Consider the following 17,194-nt stretch of genomic DNA (forward strand, 5'->3'; position numbering starts at 1 on the left):
GACCCCGAGTCCTTCGGTCACTACAAAGCACTGACTAGGGCGGGTTTGAGAAGGCGGCTAAAACAAACTTCTCTCTCTGCCGCCCCTCTAACATCAAAGCCACCGGCCGAGGCTGAGATTCAGCTCTCCGCGACCGGGCCCAGCTGGGGCGAAGTCACAGCCTAGATTCCCTCCCCTCACTGTCTGACGACTTGGTGTTAGGGGAACGCCAGCTAGGGGATGACGAGGATGGTGACGAGGATGGTGACGGGATTAATCTCGTGGTTCTCCTCGACTTTGCAACCGAAAGACCCCGTTCTTCCCCCTTCTTAAGTCCCAATGTCACCCTGCTACCAAAATGGGGGGGCTGCCCTCCCCAGCTTGGAGTTCGACATTTGCGAGCGAGCCGCGGCCAGACTTTGGGATCAAGTGGCCCACTCCCTTGGTGTCAGGATTCTGAAAGGGACCTGTACAATGGGAAAATACTCTGCTTCCCACAGTTCCAGCTTGTCTCAGGGAGGCAAAGGGCTCATGGGCAAAAACCCTTACCAGAAAGATCCTTGCTAGGGGCTCTCCTAGCCTGGACATGCAAAATGTTCCCCCGCTGGCTGACCACCTCGACCCCACTTGCCAGACAGAGCGGTTTTCTGCCTCCATTTTTCAGAAGACGTACAAAGCCCAGTCAATCAGAGCACACAACGTGATCTCTTTATTGATGGCTTATCAGGCTGAGATGAAGGACACCGTAAATCAAATCTAATTTTATTTGGCACATGCGCCGTATACAACAAACAGTAGACCTTAGAGTGAAATGCTAACTTACAAGCCCTTAACCAACAATGCAGTTCTTCACTAGGGTAGGGGGCAGCATTCGGAATTTTGGATGAAAAGCGTGCCCAAATTAAACTGCCTGCTACTCAGTCCCAGAAGATAGGATATACAGTGCCTTGCGAAAGTATTCGGCCCCCTTGAACTTTGTGACCTTTTGCCACATTTCAGGCTTCAAACATAAAGATATAAAACTGTATTTTTTTGTGAAGAATCAACAACAAGTGGGACACAATCATGACGTGGAACGACATTTATTGGATATTTCAAACTTTTTTAACAAATCAAAAACTGAAAAATTGGGCGTGCAAAATTATTCAGCCCCCTTAAGTTAATACTTTGTAGCGCCACCATTTGCTGTGATTACAGCTGTAAGTCGCTTGGGGTATGTCTCTATCAGTTTTGCACATCGAGAGACTGAAATTTTTCCCATTCCTCCTTGCAAAACAGCTCGAGCTCAGTGAGGTTGGATGGAGAGCATTTGTGAACAGCAGTTTTCAGTTCTTTCCACAGATTCTCGATTGGATTCAGGTCTGGACTTTGACTTGGCCATTCTAACACCTGGATATGTTTATTTTTGAACCATTCCATTGTAGATTTTGCTTTATGTTTTGGATCATTGTCTTGTTGGAAGACAAATCTCCGTCCCAGTCTCAGGTCTTTTGCAGACTCCATCAGGTTTTCTTCCAGAATGGTCCTGTATTTGGCTCTATCCATCTTCCCATCAATTTTAACCATCTTCCCTGTCCCTGCTGAAGAAAAGCAGGCCCAAACCATGATGCTGCCACCACCATGTTTGACAGTGGGGATGGTGTGTTCAGCTGTGTTGCTTTTAGGCCAAACATAACGTTTTGCATTGTTGCCAAAAAGTTCAATTTTGGTTTCATCTGACCAGAGCACCTTCTTCCACATGTTTGGTGTGTCTCCCAGGTGGCTTGTGGCAAACTTTAAACAACACTTTTTATGGATATCTTTAAGAAATGGCTTTCTTCTTGCCACTCTTCCATAAAGGCCAGATTTGTGCAATATACGACTTGATTGTTGTCCTATGGACAGAGTCTCCCACCTCAGCTGTAGATCTCTGCAGTTCATCCAGAGTGATCATGGGCCTCTTGGCTGCATCTCTGATCAGTCTTCTCCTTGTATGAGCTGAAAGTTTAGAGGGACGGCCAGGTCTTGGTAGATTTGCAGTGGTCTGATACTCCTTCCATTTCAATATTATCGCTTGCACAGTGCTCCTTGGGATGTTTAAAGCTTGGGAAATCTTTTTGTATCCAAATCCGGCTTTAAACTTCTACACAACAGTATCTCGGACCTGCCTGGTGTGTTCCTTGTTCTTCATGATGCTCTCTGCGCTTTTAACGGACCTCTGAGACTATCACAGTGCAGGTGCATTTATACGGAGACTTGATTACACACAGGTGGATTGTATTTATCATCATTAGTCATTTAGGTCAACATTGGATCATTCAGAGATCCTCACTGAACTTCTGGATAGAGTTTGCTGCACTGAAAGTAAAGGGGCTGAATAATTTTGCACGCCCAATTTTTCAGTTTTTGATTTGTTAAAAAGGTTTGAAATATCCAATAAATGTCGTTCCACTTCATGATTGTGTCCCACTTGTTGTTGATTCTTCACAAAAAAATACAGTTTTATATCTTTATGTTTGAAGCCTGAAATGTGGCAAAAGGTCGCAAAGTTCAAGGGGGCCGAATACTTTCGCAAGGCACTGTATCTTGCCATGTTGAACGAGTGGATAACTCAAATTGATGGCGCCAACTAAACTGACTTTTTGGGATATAAAGAAGGATTTTATCTAACAAAACTACGCTACATGTTATAGCTGGGACCCTTGGAATGACAAATCAGAGGAAGATATTGAAAAAGTTAATATTTTATCGCTATTTGTGAATTTATGAAATCTGTGCCGGTGGAAAAATATTTTGATGTGGGGCGCCATCCTCAAACAATCGCATGGCATGCTTTCGCTGTAAAGCCTACTGGAAATCGGACAGTGCAGTTAGATAAACAAGAATTTAAGCTTTCGACCGTTATCAGACACTTGTATGTACCTAAATGTTTAATATCCATAATTTTTATGATTATTTATTTGAATTGCGAGCCTTCCAGTTTCACCAGAAGATGTCCCGCTAGCGGGACGCCTAGCGAAGCCTTTTGGACCTAGACTTTGCACTCCGGTAAAGCTTGCCATACGGTAGCAGAGAAAACAGTCTATGACTAGGGTGGCTTGAGTCTTTGACAATTTTTAGGGCCTTCCACTGACACTGCCTGGTACATAGGTCCTGGATGGCAGGAAGCTTAGCCCCACACTACCCTCGCGTCACTGGGCAGCTCACGCCTGGGTTTCCCTTTGTATTCCGTATGTCCAAAGCTGACTCTCTCCTATGTTCTCATCCTCCTAGATATCGGCTGCCTTCGACACAGTGAACCATCCGATCCTACTCTCCACCCTCTCAGGGCTGGGCGTCTCAGGCTCTGCACACTCTTGGATTGCATCCTACATTGCTGGCCGCTCCTACTAGGTGATGTGGAGAGGATCTACAGTGCATTCGGAAATTATTCAGACCCCTTCACTTTTTCCACATTTTGTTACGTTACAGCTTTATTCTAAAAAGGATTTTCCTCAATCTACAAACTATGCCCTATATTGAAAAGCGAAAATGGTTTTAGAAATGTTTTCAAATGTATAAAAAAGATTAAACCGATACCTTTTTACAAAAGTATTCATCCTGTTTCCATTAATCATCCTTGAGATGTTTCTACAAATTGATTGGAGCCCACCTGTAGTAAATTCGATTGATTGGACATGATTTGGAAAGGAACACACCTGTCTATATAAAGTCCCACATTTGACAGTGCATGTCAGAGCAAAAACCAAGTCATGATGTCGACGGAATTGTCCATAAAGGTCCGAGACAGGATTGTGTCTGGCACTCCACCAATCAGGCCTTAATGGTAGAGTGGCCAGGCGGAAGCCACTCCTCAGTAAAAGGCACATGACAGCCCACTTGGAGTTTGCCAAAGGCACCTAAAGGACTCTGACCCTGAGAAACAAGATTCTCTGGTCTGATGAAACCAAGATTGAACTCTTTTGCCTGAAAGCCAAGATTCACGTCTGGAGGAAACCTGGCACCATCCCTATGGTGAAGCATGGTGGCAGCATCATGCTGTGTGGATGTTCATTAGCGGTAGGGACTGGGAGACTAGTCTGGATCGAGGGGAAAGATTAACGGAACAAAGTACAGAGAGATCCTTGATGAAAACCTGCTCCAGAGCGCTCCGGACCTCAGACTGGGGTGAAGGTTCACCTTCCAACAGGACAACAACCTTAAGCACACAGTCAACACAATGCAGTGACTTCGGGACAAGTCTCTGAATGTCCTTGAGTGGCCCAGCCAGAGCCCAGACTTGAACCCGATCCAACATCTCTGGAGAGACCTGAAAATAGCTGTGCAGCAACACTCCCCATCCAACCTGACAGACCTTCAGAGGATCTGCAGAGAATAATGGGAGAAACTCTCCAAATATAGGTGTGCCAAGCTTGTAGTGTCATACCCAAGAAGACTCAAGGCTGTAACTTCTGCCAAAGGTGCTTCAACAAAGTACTGAGTAAAGGCTCTGAATACTTATTTAAATGTGAAATTTCCGTTTTCTTTTTTATACATGTATATACATTTGCAAAAACGTCTAAACCTGTTTTTGCTTCGTCATTATGGAGTATTGTGTGTAGATTGAGAAAAAAACGAACAATTTAATCCATTTTATAATAAGGCTGTAACGTAACAAAATGTGTAAAAAGTCAAGGGGTCTGAATACTTTCCCAACGCACTGTATGTCTGCACCACATACTCTCACTACTGCTGTCCCCAGGGCTTGGATCTTGGCCCTCTCTATACACCAAGTTCCTCGGCTCCGTCATATCCTCACATGGTCTCTCCTATCATTGCTTTGCGGATGACACTCAACTACTTTTCTCTTTCCCCCATTCTGACAGCCTGCGTGCCTGGCAGATATCGTATCGTTCTGCCCATATCTGATATGTCTATGTCCTGGGAAATGTTCTCGTCACTTACAACCTCATGCTAATCGCATTAGTCTTCGTTAGCTCAAACATCCCGCGGACGGGACACCGATCCCAAATAAGTTTTAAGATGGCTAGGTGGGACAACCACGTATTGCAGGTATAGTAAGGGAGGGTCAAGCGCAATTTTGTTGGTTCAGGATTTCTTTTTGGGGGGGGGGGGGGGTGTCAAGGTGAGGAATGCTCTCCCTCCGGTCTCAGACTAACAGATCAGGATGACGGATTGCCAGTTGCCATCTATCATGGTCCTCCTCTTATGCCCTGCACATTCTGCCTAAAAACTGTCTTGTGTGTGCAAGCGAACACAGTTGAATAGGATCACGAATGCACCTCCTCAGAACACCACAAGGGGGAACCATCACTCTAGGTGAGCGAGGCAGGGAATAAAACCTGGTAACACCTACCCATTCTCTCTGTGGATTCCTGTCATCCAGTTCATCTCTGGGTTTAATGTGTTTGGTTTCGCAGGGGAACAGGTTCTCTTGGCTCACCACAAAACTCCCTTAGCCCACTCCCTTAGGGCACCCTTATCAGGCGACAGAGCCCCATACAGCTATCTGTACCTCCCTTTACAGGAGTGAGCGGCTGGGTATACTTTTGCTGTTGTTAATCTTCATCTTTGGAGTAGGGACAAGAAAGACCAGACACATAGCTGCTCTACTGCTCAGGATTAGGACGTCTGGGTAACCAATATGTTTCCTTCTTCCTTTTAAGCTACACTGTTTGACGGCTTATGTTATTCTGCCGGCTGCTCTGTCTTGCCGATATCCCCGCTTGGTGACACCGTATAGCCAAACCTGTAGCTGCAAACATGTCGCTGCGCACTAGGGGCACAGTCCAAGAGGGGAGAGCGCCAGCACACCCCTGGCAAGGGTGATGCCTTATGCTTTTTCCCTTCTCTATACCTGACACACCCACTCTGTTAAACATAGTGAGGAAACAGGGCTCTTCCTTCATCTTAGAGTCTCTCTACAGCCAGGGAAGCTCTGGTTTACAGGTTCACTCTCCTGCTTTACAACCAGCCCTGGCAGCTACCATTTACGCAGGGATCGTTTGACCCAAGTGAACAAGGAGATTTTCTACTCTCACCCAGGAGCCATGGCCCTCTGGGCCTGGCCCGTGAGTGGATACATTTGAATGCGACAGGATTGCAACTCAAGGCCATTGAGACTATCCAGAGTGCTATCCAAAATGAAAGTTGGATGTTGGAATGTCAGAACACTGTTTCAAATGGGGTGCCGTGCTCCAGCGATACAACAGATGCACAAATACAAACTCTGTTAGGGGTTACAGAAGAAATATGGCCAGCTGAAGGAAAAAAAAGACTGGCAAGTGGGGACTCCATTTTTCATTTGTCAAGCACAATTAGAAGTACCCAAGCATGATGTCCTACTCATAATAGGAGTTGGAGAAGACAATCATGCAAGAGAAAAGGACAATGGGGAAACATGGCATCGGTGCAAGAAATGAAAATGGTGAACATCTGTGCAGTTTGTGTGAAGAAAACCACTTGGTCACAGGTGGCATCCTGTTCGAGCATAAAAGGATACACAAGCTTGCATGTAAATCACCAGATGGCAAGACAGAAAGTCAGATCGACCACATTATGATAAACTGCAAGTGAAGATCTCTGCAAGGTGTAGGAGTCAAAAGAATGGCAGACATCAGCAGCGACCATAATATGCCGATTGGAAAAATATTAATAAAGCTGAGGAGGGCCAAACTGGAAACATTGTTTTGATCTATCCAAGTTGGAACACCCAGATGTGAAAAAGGATTTCAACGTCAGCCTAAAAAACAGGTTTGCGGGAAGACGGGTTCACGGGAAGACAGAAGGGTCACAAGGTCAGTTGGATAACAAAGCAAGCACTATCTTCCTTTATGTGCAATGTTGAGTCTAAACACAAAATCTGGAGGGAATTTGGCGTATGGTTTATGTGGAGAAGATGATTTGCAGATTTTGAGCACAAACCGCAGCAGTTAAGATAAGCTCCTGCTAGAAATGTCTAGGCTAACAGAATGCACTCTTAATGTACTATATATTTTTTTAAATGCCATTTTCAAAAGCTACGAATGTATATGTTTTCTTCAAAGGAAGTGCACTTTTTCCAGCAACAGGACCAAATACAGGATTTATCAGCTTCAGGAAAAGCTAGCAAACCACTGAAATCTTCTGAGAACAACTATATCGGAAAAACACATTTCAAGGTCCTCAGGACTAAAGTATTGACATACAAGTGCACAAAGAAATGACCAGAATATTACATATCTGGAGCATAATAAAATAATCAGTAAACCTGTGAGTGAACTTGAGACACTTGAAGGGAAGTTAGGCCTACTCCTTTAATGATACTGAACTGAGCATAATTGTATCTTACTATAAGTCAGTATTAGTACTATTATATTTCAGAATATTTTATTATTTCAGTAATTGTATAAACCACAATTGAAATATTTCAAAAACAAACAAAAGTTGCCATTAAAAAAAATAATAATAATCATCCCAGCATAGTTCAAGAGAAACATTGTCCAAGACGTTGTTATGGAGATTGTTTGTTTACCCGGAATAATTACAAAGCACAGATGCCAAGAATCACAAAGTATCTGTGCTTTAAGAGATTTGGTTTTTGATGATTCCATACCTCAAGTGCTGAATTTGGCTTGCCTCATATGTGCACTACAATTTGTTATTTGTATTGGGCAATGTAAAGCTGAAAGTTTAGATGCATTAAATGTCGCTTCAAATTGTTCCTTGTTGTGATCATCCTTGGCAGAAAATAGGACTCTTTTTCAACTTCAGCTTTCAATGTAGTAAAGAATTCCTTAAATGACTTAAGGTAATCCTCATTACTGTGGGACAGTTCCACTGTCATACATGTCCATGGTTAATTTGGGAATATCAAGTTCTGCGTCCTTATTTATAATAATAATTATTAACCTGTTCTCTTACATAGGGATAGGATCTGCACAGCACTGTCTTCAATATGGCTGATCTATCATTGTGGACAATAATATATTAGTCCATTTTGTTTTTTGTCTTGGTAAAATCGGCATAAATGGGCACAAAGTGGTTTTAACTACGGTCTCAGATGAATGAATTACAACCAGACAATCTGTCTCTAAAAATACAAATTAAAAGAGACCCAGGACAATATGGTGCAGTGGAAGACCCTTTCTAGTGAGCTACAATTTGTAAGTCAGGCAATGGCCAGCCCAATGAACTCAGTCCTAAAGCAGCCAGTTACACAAAGCTGAAATAAGCCATGTCACTCTACAGGATCACCAGAACTTATTGCAGAGCAAAAAAACTAAACCACTGTTGGACAAATCTGAAATCTTTGACTAACATGCTGACCACACCACTCGGGTCCAAGTAGCCACCCTTTGCATTGATGACAGCTTTGCAAACTCTTGGAATTCGCTCAACCAGCTTCATGAGGTAACCTGGAATGCATTAGAATTAACAGCCTTGTTAAAAGTTCATGTGTGGAATTTCCTTCCTTCTTAATGCATTTGAGCCAATCAGTTATGTTGTGACAAGGTAGGGGTTGGGATACAGAAGCCAGCCCTATTTGGTAAAATACCAAGTCCATATTAGGTCAAGAAAGGCTCAAATAATCAAAGAGAAACGACATCAAGTGCTATGATGAAACTGGCTCTCATGAGGACCGCCACAGAAAAGGAGGACCCAGAGTAACCAATGGTGCAGAGGATTAGTTAATTAGAGTTAACAGCCTCAGAAATTGCAGCTCAAATAAATGCTTCACAGAGTTCAAGTAACAAACACATCTCAACATCAACTGTTCAGAGGAGACTGCGTGAATCAGGCCTTCATGGTTGAATTGCTGCAAAGAAACCACTACTAAAGGACACCAATAATAAGAAGAGACTTGCTTGGGCAAGAAACACAAGCAAAGGACATTAGACCGGTGGAAATCTGTTCTTTGGTCTGATGAGTCCAAATTTGAGTTTTTTGGTTCCAATCGCCGTGTCTTTGAGACTCAGAGTAAGTGAACGGATGATCTCCGCATGTGTGGTTCCCACTGTGAAGCATAGAGGATGTGTGATGGTGTGGGGATGCTTTGCTGGTGACACTGTTGGTGATTTATTTAGAATTTAAGGCACACTTAACCAGCATGGCTACCACAGCATTCTGCAGTGATACACCATCCCATCTGGTTTGCGCTTAGTGGGACTATCATTTATTTTTCCACAGGACAATGACCCAACACACCTCCAGGCTGTGTAAGGGCTATTTGACCAAGACAGATAAAATGGAGTGCTGTGCATCAGATGACCTGGCCTCCACAATCACCCGACCTCAACCCAATTGAGATGGTTTGGGATGAGTTGGACCGCAGAGTGAAGGAAAAACAGCCAAAGAGTGCTCAGCATATGTGGGAAGTCCTTCAATACTGTTGGAAAAGCATTCCAGGTGAAGCTGGTTTAGAGAATGCCAAGAGTGTGCAAAGCTGTCATCAAGGCAAAGGGTGGCTACTTTGAAGAATCGAAATATATTTTGATTTACTACATGATTCCATATGTGTAATTTCATAGTTTTGATGTCTCCACTATTATTGTACAATGTAGAAAATAGTTTTTTTTTTTTTTTACAAAAAAAAAAAAACCTTGAATGAGTAGGTGTGTCCAAACTTTTGACTGGTACTTGTAAGTATTCACACCCCTGAGTCAATACATGTTCGAATCACTGTTGGCAGTGATTACAGCTGTGAGTCTTTCTGGGTAATCTCTAAGAGCTTTGCACACCTGGATTGTACAATATTTGCCCATTATTATTTTCAAAATTCTTCAAGCTCTGTCAAATTGGTTGTTGATCATTGATAGATAACCATGTTCAAGCCCTGCCATACATTTTCAAGCATATTTAAGTCAAAACTTTAATTTACTGCGAAAAGCGTAGCAACGCAATTGTTACTTTAGTGCCTTGTTGCAAAGCATGTTTTTAAATATTTTTTATTCTGTACAGGCTTCCTTCTTTTCACTCTGTCAATTAGGTTAGTATTGTGGAGTAACTACAATGTTGTTGATCCATCCTCATTTTTCTCCTATCATAGCCATTAAACTCTGTATCTGTTTTAAAGTCACCATTGGCCTCATGGTGAAATCCCTGAGCAGTTTCCTTCCTCTCCGGCAACTGAGTTAGAAAGGACACCTGTATTTATGTAGTGACTGGGTGTATTGATACACCATCCAATGTGTAATTAATAACTTTACCATGCTCAAAGGGATATTTAATTTATGCATTTGTTTTACCCATGAACCAATAGGTGTCCTTTTTTGTTTTGCAAGGCATTGGAAAACCTGCAATGACTGCAATGAAATGGCAACAACAATTAATCAAATCCAAAGCAAATTCTCAAGGAAAGTCCCTCACAAAAAAACAAAAACAGAGCCTATCTTGGCTCAATGACACTCTTTGGCACCTGACGAATAAGAGAGATGCTGCTCTGAAGAAATCCCTCAAATCTGGCTTAGAGGTTGAACGTCTAGTTCACAAGAGACTGAGAAATTAAGTGACCAAGAGTTTCAGGAAAGCCAAAGCTGATTTCTTTCTTAAAATAAAACATGAGGCATAAAACACGAGGCTATCACAATAATTAAAATGAAATGTCAAAAACTGTAGGCTATTACACCACTATTTATCATTAGGCTACCGCATGTCAGAGGCTTGAAAAATGAGCAAGACTGGTGGTGTAGGCCTCCCGGGTTGCGCAGTGATTAAGGGCGCTGTACTGCAGCGCCAGCTGTGCCACCAGAGACTCTGGGTTCGCGCCTAGGCCCTGTCGTAACTGGCCGCGACCGGGAGGTCTGTGGGGTGACGCACAATTGGTTGTCCCGGGACTCCTGTGGCAGGCCGGGCGCAGTGTGCGCTAACCAAGGTTGCCAGGTGCACGGTGTTTCCTCCAACACATTGGTGCGGCTGGCTTCCGGGTTGGATGCTTGCTGTGTTAAGAAGCAGTGCGGCTTGGTTGGGTTGTGTATCGGAGGACGCATGACTTTCAACCTTCGTCTCTCCCGAGCCCGTACGGGAGTTGTAGCGATGAGACAAGATAGTAGTTACTAAACAATTGGATACCACGAAATTGGGGAGAAAATCTATTTAAAAAAACATTTTTTTAAAAGACTGGTGGTGTAGCCTACACTCCAAAATGCGATGTGGTTAGATGAGAACACTGAAATTTTGCAAAGGCAGAGATGAATGGCAAACACCAAGACGCGTGTGGACAGCAGTGGATGCAGAAATTCTGGTCTAATGACAAATCGGCAAAATGACATTACAATTTGTGGTGTTTTGCGTAACAGATGTCTCTTTCCGTTCACCACTGTTTGGAGGCTGGAAATGTGTTGCGAGTGGATGAACGTACGTGAGTAGCTGAATGGCCCAACCACAATGTGGGAAAAACGGTAGCTATGTACTACTCCACAAAACTAAACAACTAGGCTTACCTGGACATACTCATCCACGGACAAAAAATGTAAACAGTCCCTGAGTTTAAATTCCTGGGCTTTGGCCTAGACCCTACATTGAAGTTTCAAAAAACACGTTGAAAAGATGTCCAGCAAAATCACATATAGTCTTTCGAATTTTCAAAACATCAGGAACTCACTCTCTACAGTGGCAGCCAATATGTACTTTATTTACATGTAATGATCTTCTCTCACCTGTCCTGTTCCATTACCGGCTGTTCTCCAGCCAATGAAACCCCTTTGATCACTATATAAACAAGGACTGAAGACCCGTGGACAGGAAATCACATCATTATCATCACTGTAATACTCTCCACAAGTACAGTCTGTTCAATGTGGACAACTTGATGTTTTTTCTCAGATGATTGTCTAGTTTATAAGATTATGTGGCGCCGCGACCTCTGAAAGATTATTTCATATTAACCTAACAGCAGAGTCACCTGGATCTCCACAAGAGGAGGCCGTGTCATTCCTAAAAGCAAAACCACCTTTGGGTAGTCAACATTCTCCAACTCAGGCACCAGGAAATAGAATTCCTTCACCTCTACCTTAAGAAGCACTAGCGACTTCAAATCCTCCATCCTCCATTAAAATGAGCTGTGTTTAGCTAACTCTGGTGCAAACATCATATTTCACTATGTGAAATGTATGTTTCTAACTGCACATGGTCCCTTTAAATGAACTAATATTACAACTACGACTACTACGACTACTACTATGTATGCAAAGAATGAGTTAATCACTTCCTTGTTTTTTTATATATCAATACCAAATTCAGTGTAGTTCACCTCATCCATGATAGCTATGACCAGATAGGCCACTGTGGAGTGGATTTACAGTGGTTTAAAATGGACAAGTAAAATCTGATTTTTGATTAGTCAATAACTCAATCTTCTTTTCACCAATCCCTTAGTTTTTCTCAAACTAAGTTAAGACATGTACCTTGGGCCAAAGTTGGTGTCCTATGGTTCATAAAAAGAAAATGTATGCATATTAATGTACATGGTAATATGCATCTGCTGGTGTAGTGTGGACATTTTTGAATGCATTATTTTCTCAAACTAAAGACCAAATCTGGAGTGAATCTGACTTTTGGTCCATGAGATAAATATATTTGTATGATTATTATAAGCATTCGTGTTACAAAGTCAAAACAGTTCGCTGTTAATAGTTCCTTATTTTTTAAGATATAAATGCAAAACTTAGCCTCCGCACCTGGTTTCCTGCAACCCACCCGAGCTTCCCCTGGCCTGCACTCCATCTTCCCCCTGTGTTTCAATAAATACCTTGGTTACTTCATCCCAGTCCCCTCATTGGCGTCTGCTCTTGGGTTCCTCTGTTCCACTCTGCCTGATACCATTGTGAAGTGGATTTACAAAGCATTTAAATGGACACCTACAATCTGATTTCCTGATTCATCAAGAACTCAGCCATCTCTTAACTTAGCTTGAGAAAAGGTATTGGTTAACAGATGTACGGTTGAAGTCGGAAGTTTACATACACCTTAGACAAATACATTTACACTCAGTTTTCACAATTCCTGACATTTAATCCTCGTAGAAAATTCCCTGTTTTCGGTCTGTTAGGATCAGCACTATATTTTAAGAATGTGAAATGACAGAATAATAGTAGAGAGAATGATTTATTTCAGCATTTCTTTCTTTCATCACATTCCCAGTGGGTCAGAAGTTTACATACACTCAATGAGTATTTGGTAGCACTGCCGTTAAATTGTTTAACTTGGGTCAAACGTTTTGGGTAGCCTTCCACAAGATTCCCACAATAAGTTTTGTGAATTTTGGCCCATTCCTCCTTACAGAGCTGGTGTAACTGAGTCAGGTTTGTAAGGCCTCCTTGCTCGCACATGCTTTTTCAGTTCTGCTCACAAATGTTCTATAGGATTGAGGTCAGGGCTTTGTGATGGCCACTCCAATACCTTGACTTTGTTGTCCTTAAGCCATTTTGCCACATCTTTGGAAGTATACATGGGGTCATTGTCCATTTGGAAGACCCATTTGCGACCAAGCTTTAACTTAACTGATGTCTTGAGATGTTGCTTCAATATATCCACATAATGCACCAGTCCCTCCTGCAGCAAAGCACCCCCACAACATGATGCTGCCACCCCTGTGCTTCACGGTTGTGATGGTGTTCTTGGGCTTTGCATGCCTCCCCCTTTTTCCTCCAAACATAACAATGTGTATTATGGCCAAATAGCTCTATTTATGTTTCATCAGACCAGAGGACATTTCTCAAAAAAGTAAGATCTTTGTCCCCATGTGCAGTTGCAAACCATTGTCTGGCTTTTTTATGGTGGTTTTGGAGCAGTGGCTTCTTTCTTGCTGAGCGGCCTTTCAGGTTATGTCGATATAGGACTTGTTTTTACTGTGGATATAGATACTTTGTACCTGTTTCCTCCAGCATCTTCACAAGGTCCTTTGCTGTTGTTCTGGGATTAATTTGCACTTTTCGCACCAAAGTACATTGATCTCTAGGAGACCAAACAAGTCTCCTTCTTGAGCGGTATGACGGTTGCATGGCCCCATGGTGTTTTTACTTGTGTACGATTGTTTGTACAGATGGAAGTGGTACCTTCAGGAGTTTGGAAATTGCTCCCATGGATGAACCAGACTTGTGGAGGTCTACAATTTATTTTCTGAGTTCTTGGCTGATTTCTTTTGATTTGGGGTCGTTGTCCATTTGTAAGAACAAGCTTTAACTTCCTGACTGATGTCTTGAAATGTTGCTTCAATATATTTTCCTGCCTCATGATGCCATCTATTTTGTGAAGCACCCCCACAACAGGTACTTTTGTACCTGTTTCCTCCAGCATCTTCACAAGGCCCTTTGCTGTTGTTCTGGGATTGATTTGCACTTTTCATCTCTAGGAGACAGAACGCGTCTCCTTCCTGAGCGGTATGACAGCTGCGTGGTCCCATGGTGTTTATACTTGCGTACTATTGTTTGTACAGAGGAACGTGTTACCTTCAGGCGTTTGGCAATTGCTCCCAAGGATGAACCAGACTTGTGGTCTACAATTTTTTGCTGAGGTCTTGGCTGATTTCTTTTGATTTGCCCATGATGTCAAGCAAAGAGGCACTGAGTTTGAAGGTAGGCCTTGAAATACATCCACAGGTACACCTCCAATTGACTCAAATGATGTCAATTAACCTATCAGAAGCTTCTAAAGCCATGACATCCTTTTCTGGAATTTTCCAAGCTGTTTAAAGGCACAGTGAACTTAGTGTATGTAAACTTCTGACCCACTGGAATTGTGAAACAGTGAATTATAAGTGAAATAATCTGTCTGTAAACAATTGTTTGAAAAATTACTTGTGTCATGCACAAAGTAAATGTCCTAACCAACTTGCCAAAACTATAGTTTGCTTGCAAGAAATGTGTGGAATGGTTGTAAAACGAGTTTTAATGACTCCAACCTAAGTGTATGTAAACTTCTGACTTCAACTGTACCATGGGCCTACATACCGAATTTCCAACATATGGTTTATGAGAATACTGTACGATTTTTAAAGGCTGTCCAAAATTTTCAAGATGGATAAAAATCGATCCTTATTGGTCCTTGAGGCAAATTTGTTCAGCATGAGGAACGACATGTACATATACTGAACAAAAGTATTAACGCAACAATTTCAAAGATTGTGCTGAATTACAGTTCATGTAAGAAAATCAGGCAATTGAAATAAATTCATTAGGCCCTAATCTATGGATTTCACGACTGGGCAGGAGCCCATCCATGCCCGGAAGGGCATAAGCCCACCCACTGGGGAGCCAGAATGAGTTTTTCCCCACAAAAGGGCTTTATTACAGACAGAAATAGTCCTTTGCTAAATATGTAGAAAGACTTGCCTCTAAAGCAGAGATGGCAGTTAGAAGGAATGACATGAGGTAAGTGTACAAATGATGGACGATGGTTCCGGTACCTGAACAGTGTCTGCACATTGACGATGTTTACGGTACCTGAACAGTGTCTGCACATTGACGATGTTTACGGTACCTGAACAGTGTCTGCACAATGACGATGTTTACGGTACCTGAACAGTGTCTGCACATTGACGATGTTTACGGTACCTGAACAGTGTCTGCACAATGACGATGGTTCCGGTACCTGAACAGTGTCTGCACATTGACGATGGTTTTGGCGTCAGCCATGTAGTCCTCCTCTGCACTCATGGTGCTCTCCTTGTCCACCACCACCATGTTGGCCGCAAAGGACACACCACAGCGCAGGAGGTCATCCAGGCTATGCGAGACACACACACACACATTTGAATTGAATTTGACTTCTTGACATGAAAAGGTCAGGAAAAATTCTAGACCGTAGTTATAGACTGTCAGGAAAACCTCTGGGCCCTGCACATGAGCTAGCTATATTCTGAAAGATTCGCTGTGGAGAGAGAATCGTAACTAGTAATTTCTCAGGGGCTGTCTAGAAAGGTGACTTTGGACACAGGACTTATTTGAGAAATTGATATTTCGGTTCACTCAGTCCATTTCCTTTTAGATGTATTCTTGATAGGGAGACTAATAGCATACAAATGCAGTACATGCACTAAATTAGATGATAAAGTCATGTTGTGCGTCACATACTTATCGATGGAGCCGACCATGTAGAACACCATGGGGAACCAACAGATAGCCTCCAGGAACTGTGTGTCAGGCCTGGTGAGACAACATAACACATCACAACATAGAAAATAATAGAATAGAATGGAATATAATTCAATTGAATGGATCCTCATTGTCCATACGAAGAGCTATTGTCATTTTTGTTATCACAGTACCCGACCCGACATATCCAAAAGAGACAGTCACTTTTACAAAATAGAGAAAATATGGTAGGAAGTGCTGATTTGCTTGCGGTTAAAGTACCAAAAAGGGCGCTCATTGGTATCTTGCTGAATTCAAGATAAACTACAGCCATTCAGTCTCATTTGACATTCACTTTCCAGCTAGCACATAACGTTTTGAGAAACATATGTTACATAGAGCTTGGTGAGCGCGTGGTTGTCCTATGGTTATTTTTTAATACAACCTTCCCACAACTTTCTGGGAATGGTGCCGGATATTTGCTTGCCTATGGAACTTGACAAAAAAACTAAATTTTCTTAGTATTTCATTACTGTGTGTGTGTGGGGGGGGGGGGGGGGGTTGGATGGTTGAGGAGCAGCTCTCGGGGAACAGTTGGGGGATCTTGGATGGTTGGTGTCCTGGCAGTTGGGAGCTTGGGCGGGTCCCCGATTTGGCTTGGTGGGATATCTGTCAATGTGCCCTTGGGCGAGGCGCTTGTACCTGGTTGCTCGTGTGTCACTCTGGATTGGAGTGTCTGCTAGACGACTGAATGTAATGTAAATGTTGAGCGGCTTCAGTGCAGTTAGAGTCGTTCAAGTTCAGCATAGCTAGCTAGCAAAGTTATTCACATTTCTTGCTAGCTAACCAAATGACACTTGCATCTCTAGCAGTAGCCACCGAAAAACAATATGAGGGGAAAAACTCAGTCACTCATCCACTCCTTCAATGACATGACATCCTCATAGTAGCTAGCCAGCTAACGTTAGGCTCTGTGTTTTTAGCTTACGAAATAAATAATGAATGCAGCATGGGTGTATGGTGCACTCAAAATGTTTTGTAGTTGAGTAGCAAGTCTAGGCTATGCCCCTCATCACCACAAACGACTAAAGTATGTCGCGAACAACAGAGCACCGGAATAATTTAGTGTGAGTCAACAGGCTAGACTAAAGTAACACTGACATCATCTTTTAGGGAGCGATAATGAG

At 42.6% G+C, this 17,194-nt stretch overlaps 1 protein-coding gene across 1 annotated transcript in view; it reads right to left on the reverse strand.

Moving 5' to 3' along the window:
* Window positions 1–17,194, reverse strand: part of LOC110530042 (potassium channel subfamily T member 2) — a 62,550-nt gene that overhangs the window by 15,948 nt on the left and 29,408 nt on the right. The window contains exons 21-22 of the mRNA XM_090181880.1: window positions 16,008–16,079; window positions 15,526–15,660 (exon numbers count right to left, since the gene is read on the reverse strand). Of these exons, the coding sequence (XP_090038006.1) occupies window positions 15,526–15,660; window positions 16,008–16,079 (207 nt within the window). The remainder of the gene's footprint in view (window positions 1–15,525; window positions 15,661–16,007; window positions 16,080–17,194) is intronic.

The sequence above is a fragment of the Oncorhynchus mykiss genome, chromosome 8 (genome assembly GCF_057628025.1).
Source record: "Oncorhynchus mykiss isolate SJ-2025 chromosome 8, ASM5762802v1, whole genome shotgun sequence".
NCBI lineage: Eukaryota > Metazoa > Chordata > Actinopteri > Salmoniformes > Salmonidae > Oncorhynchus > Oncorhynchus mykiss.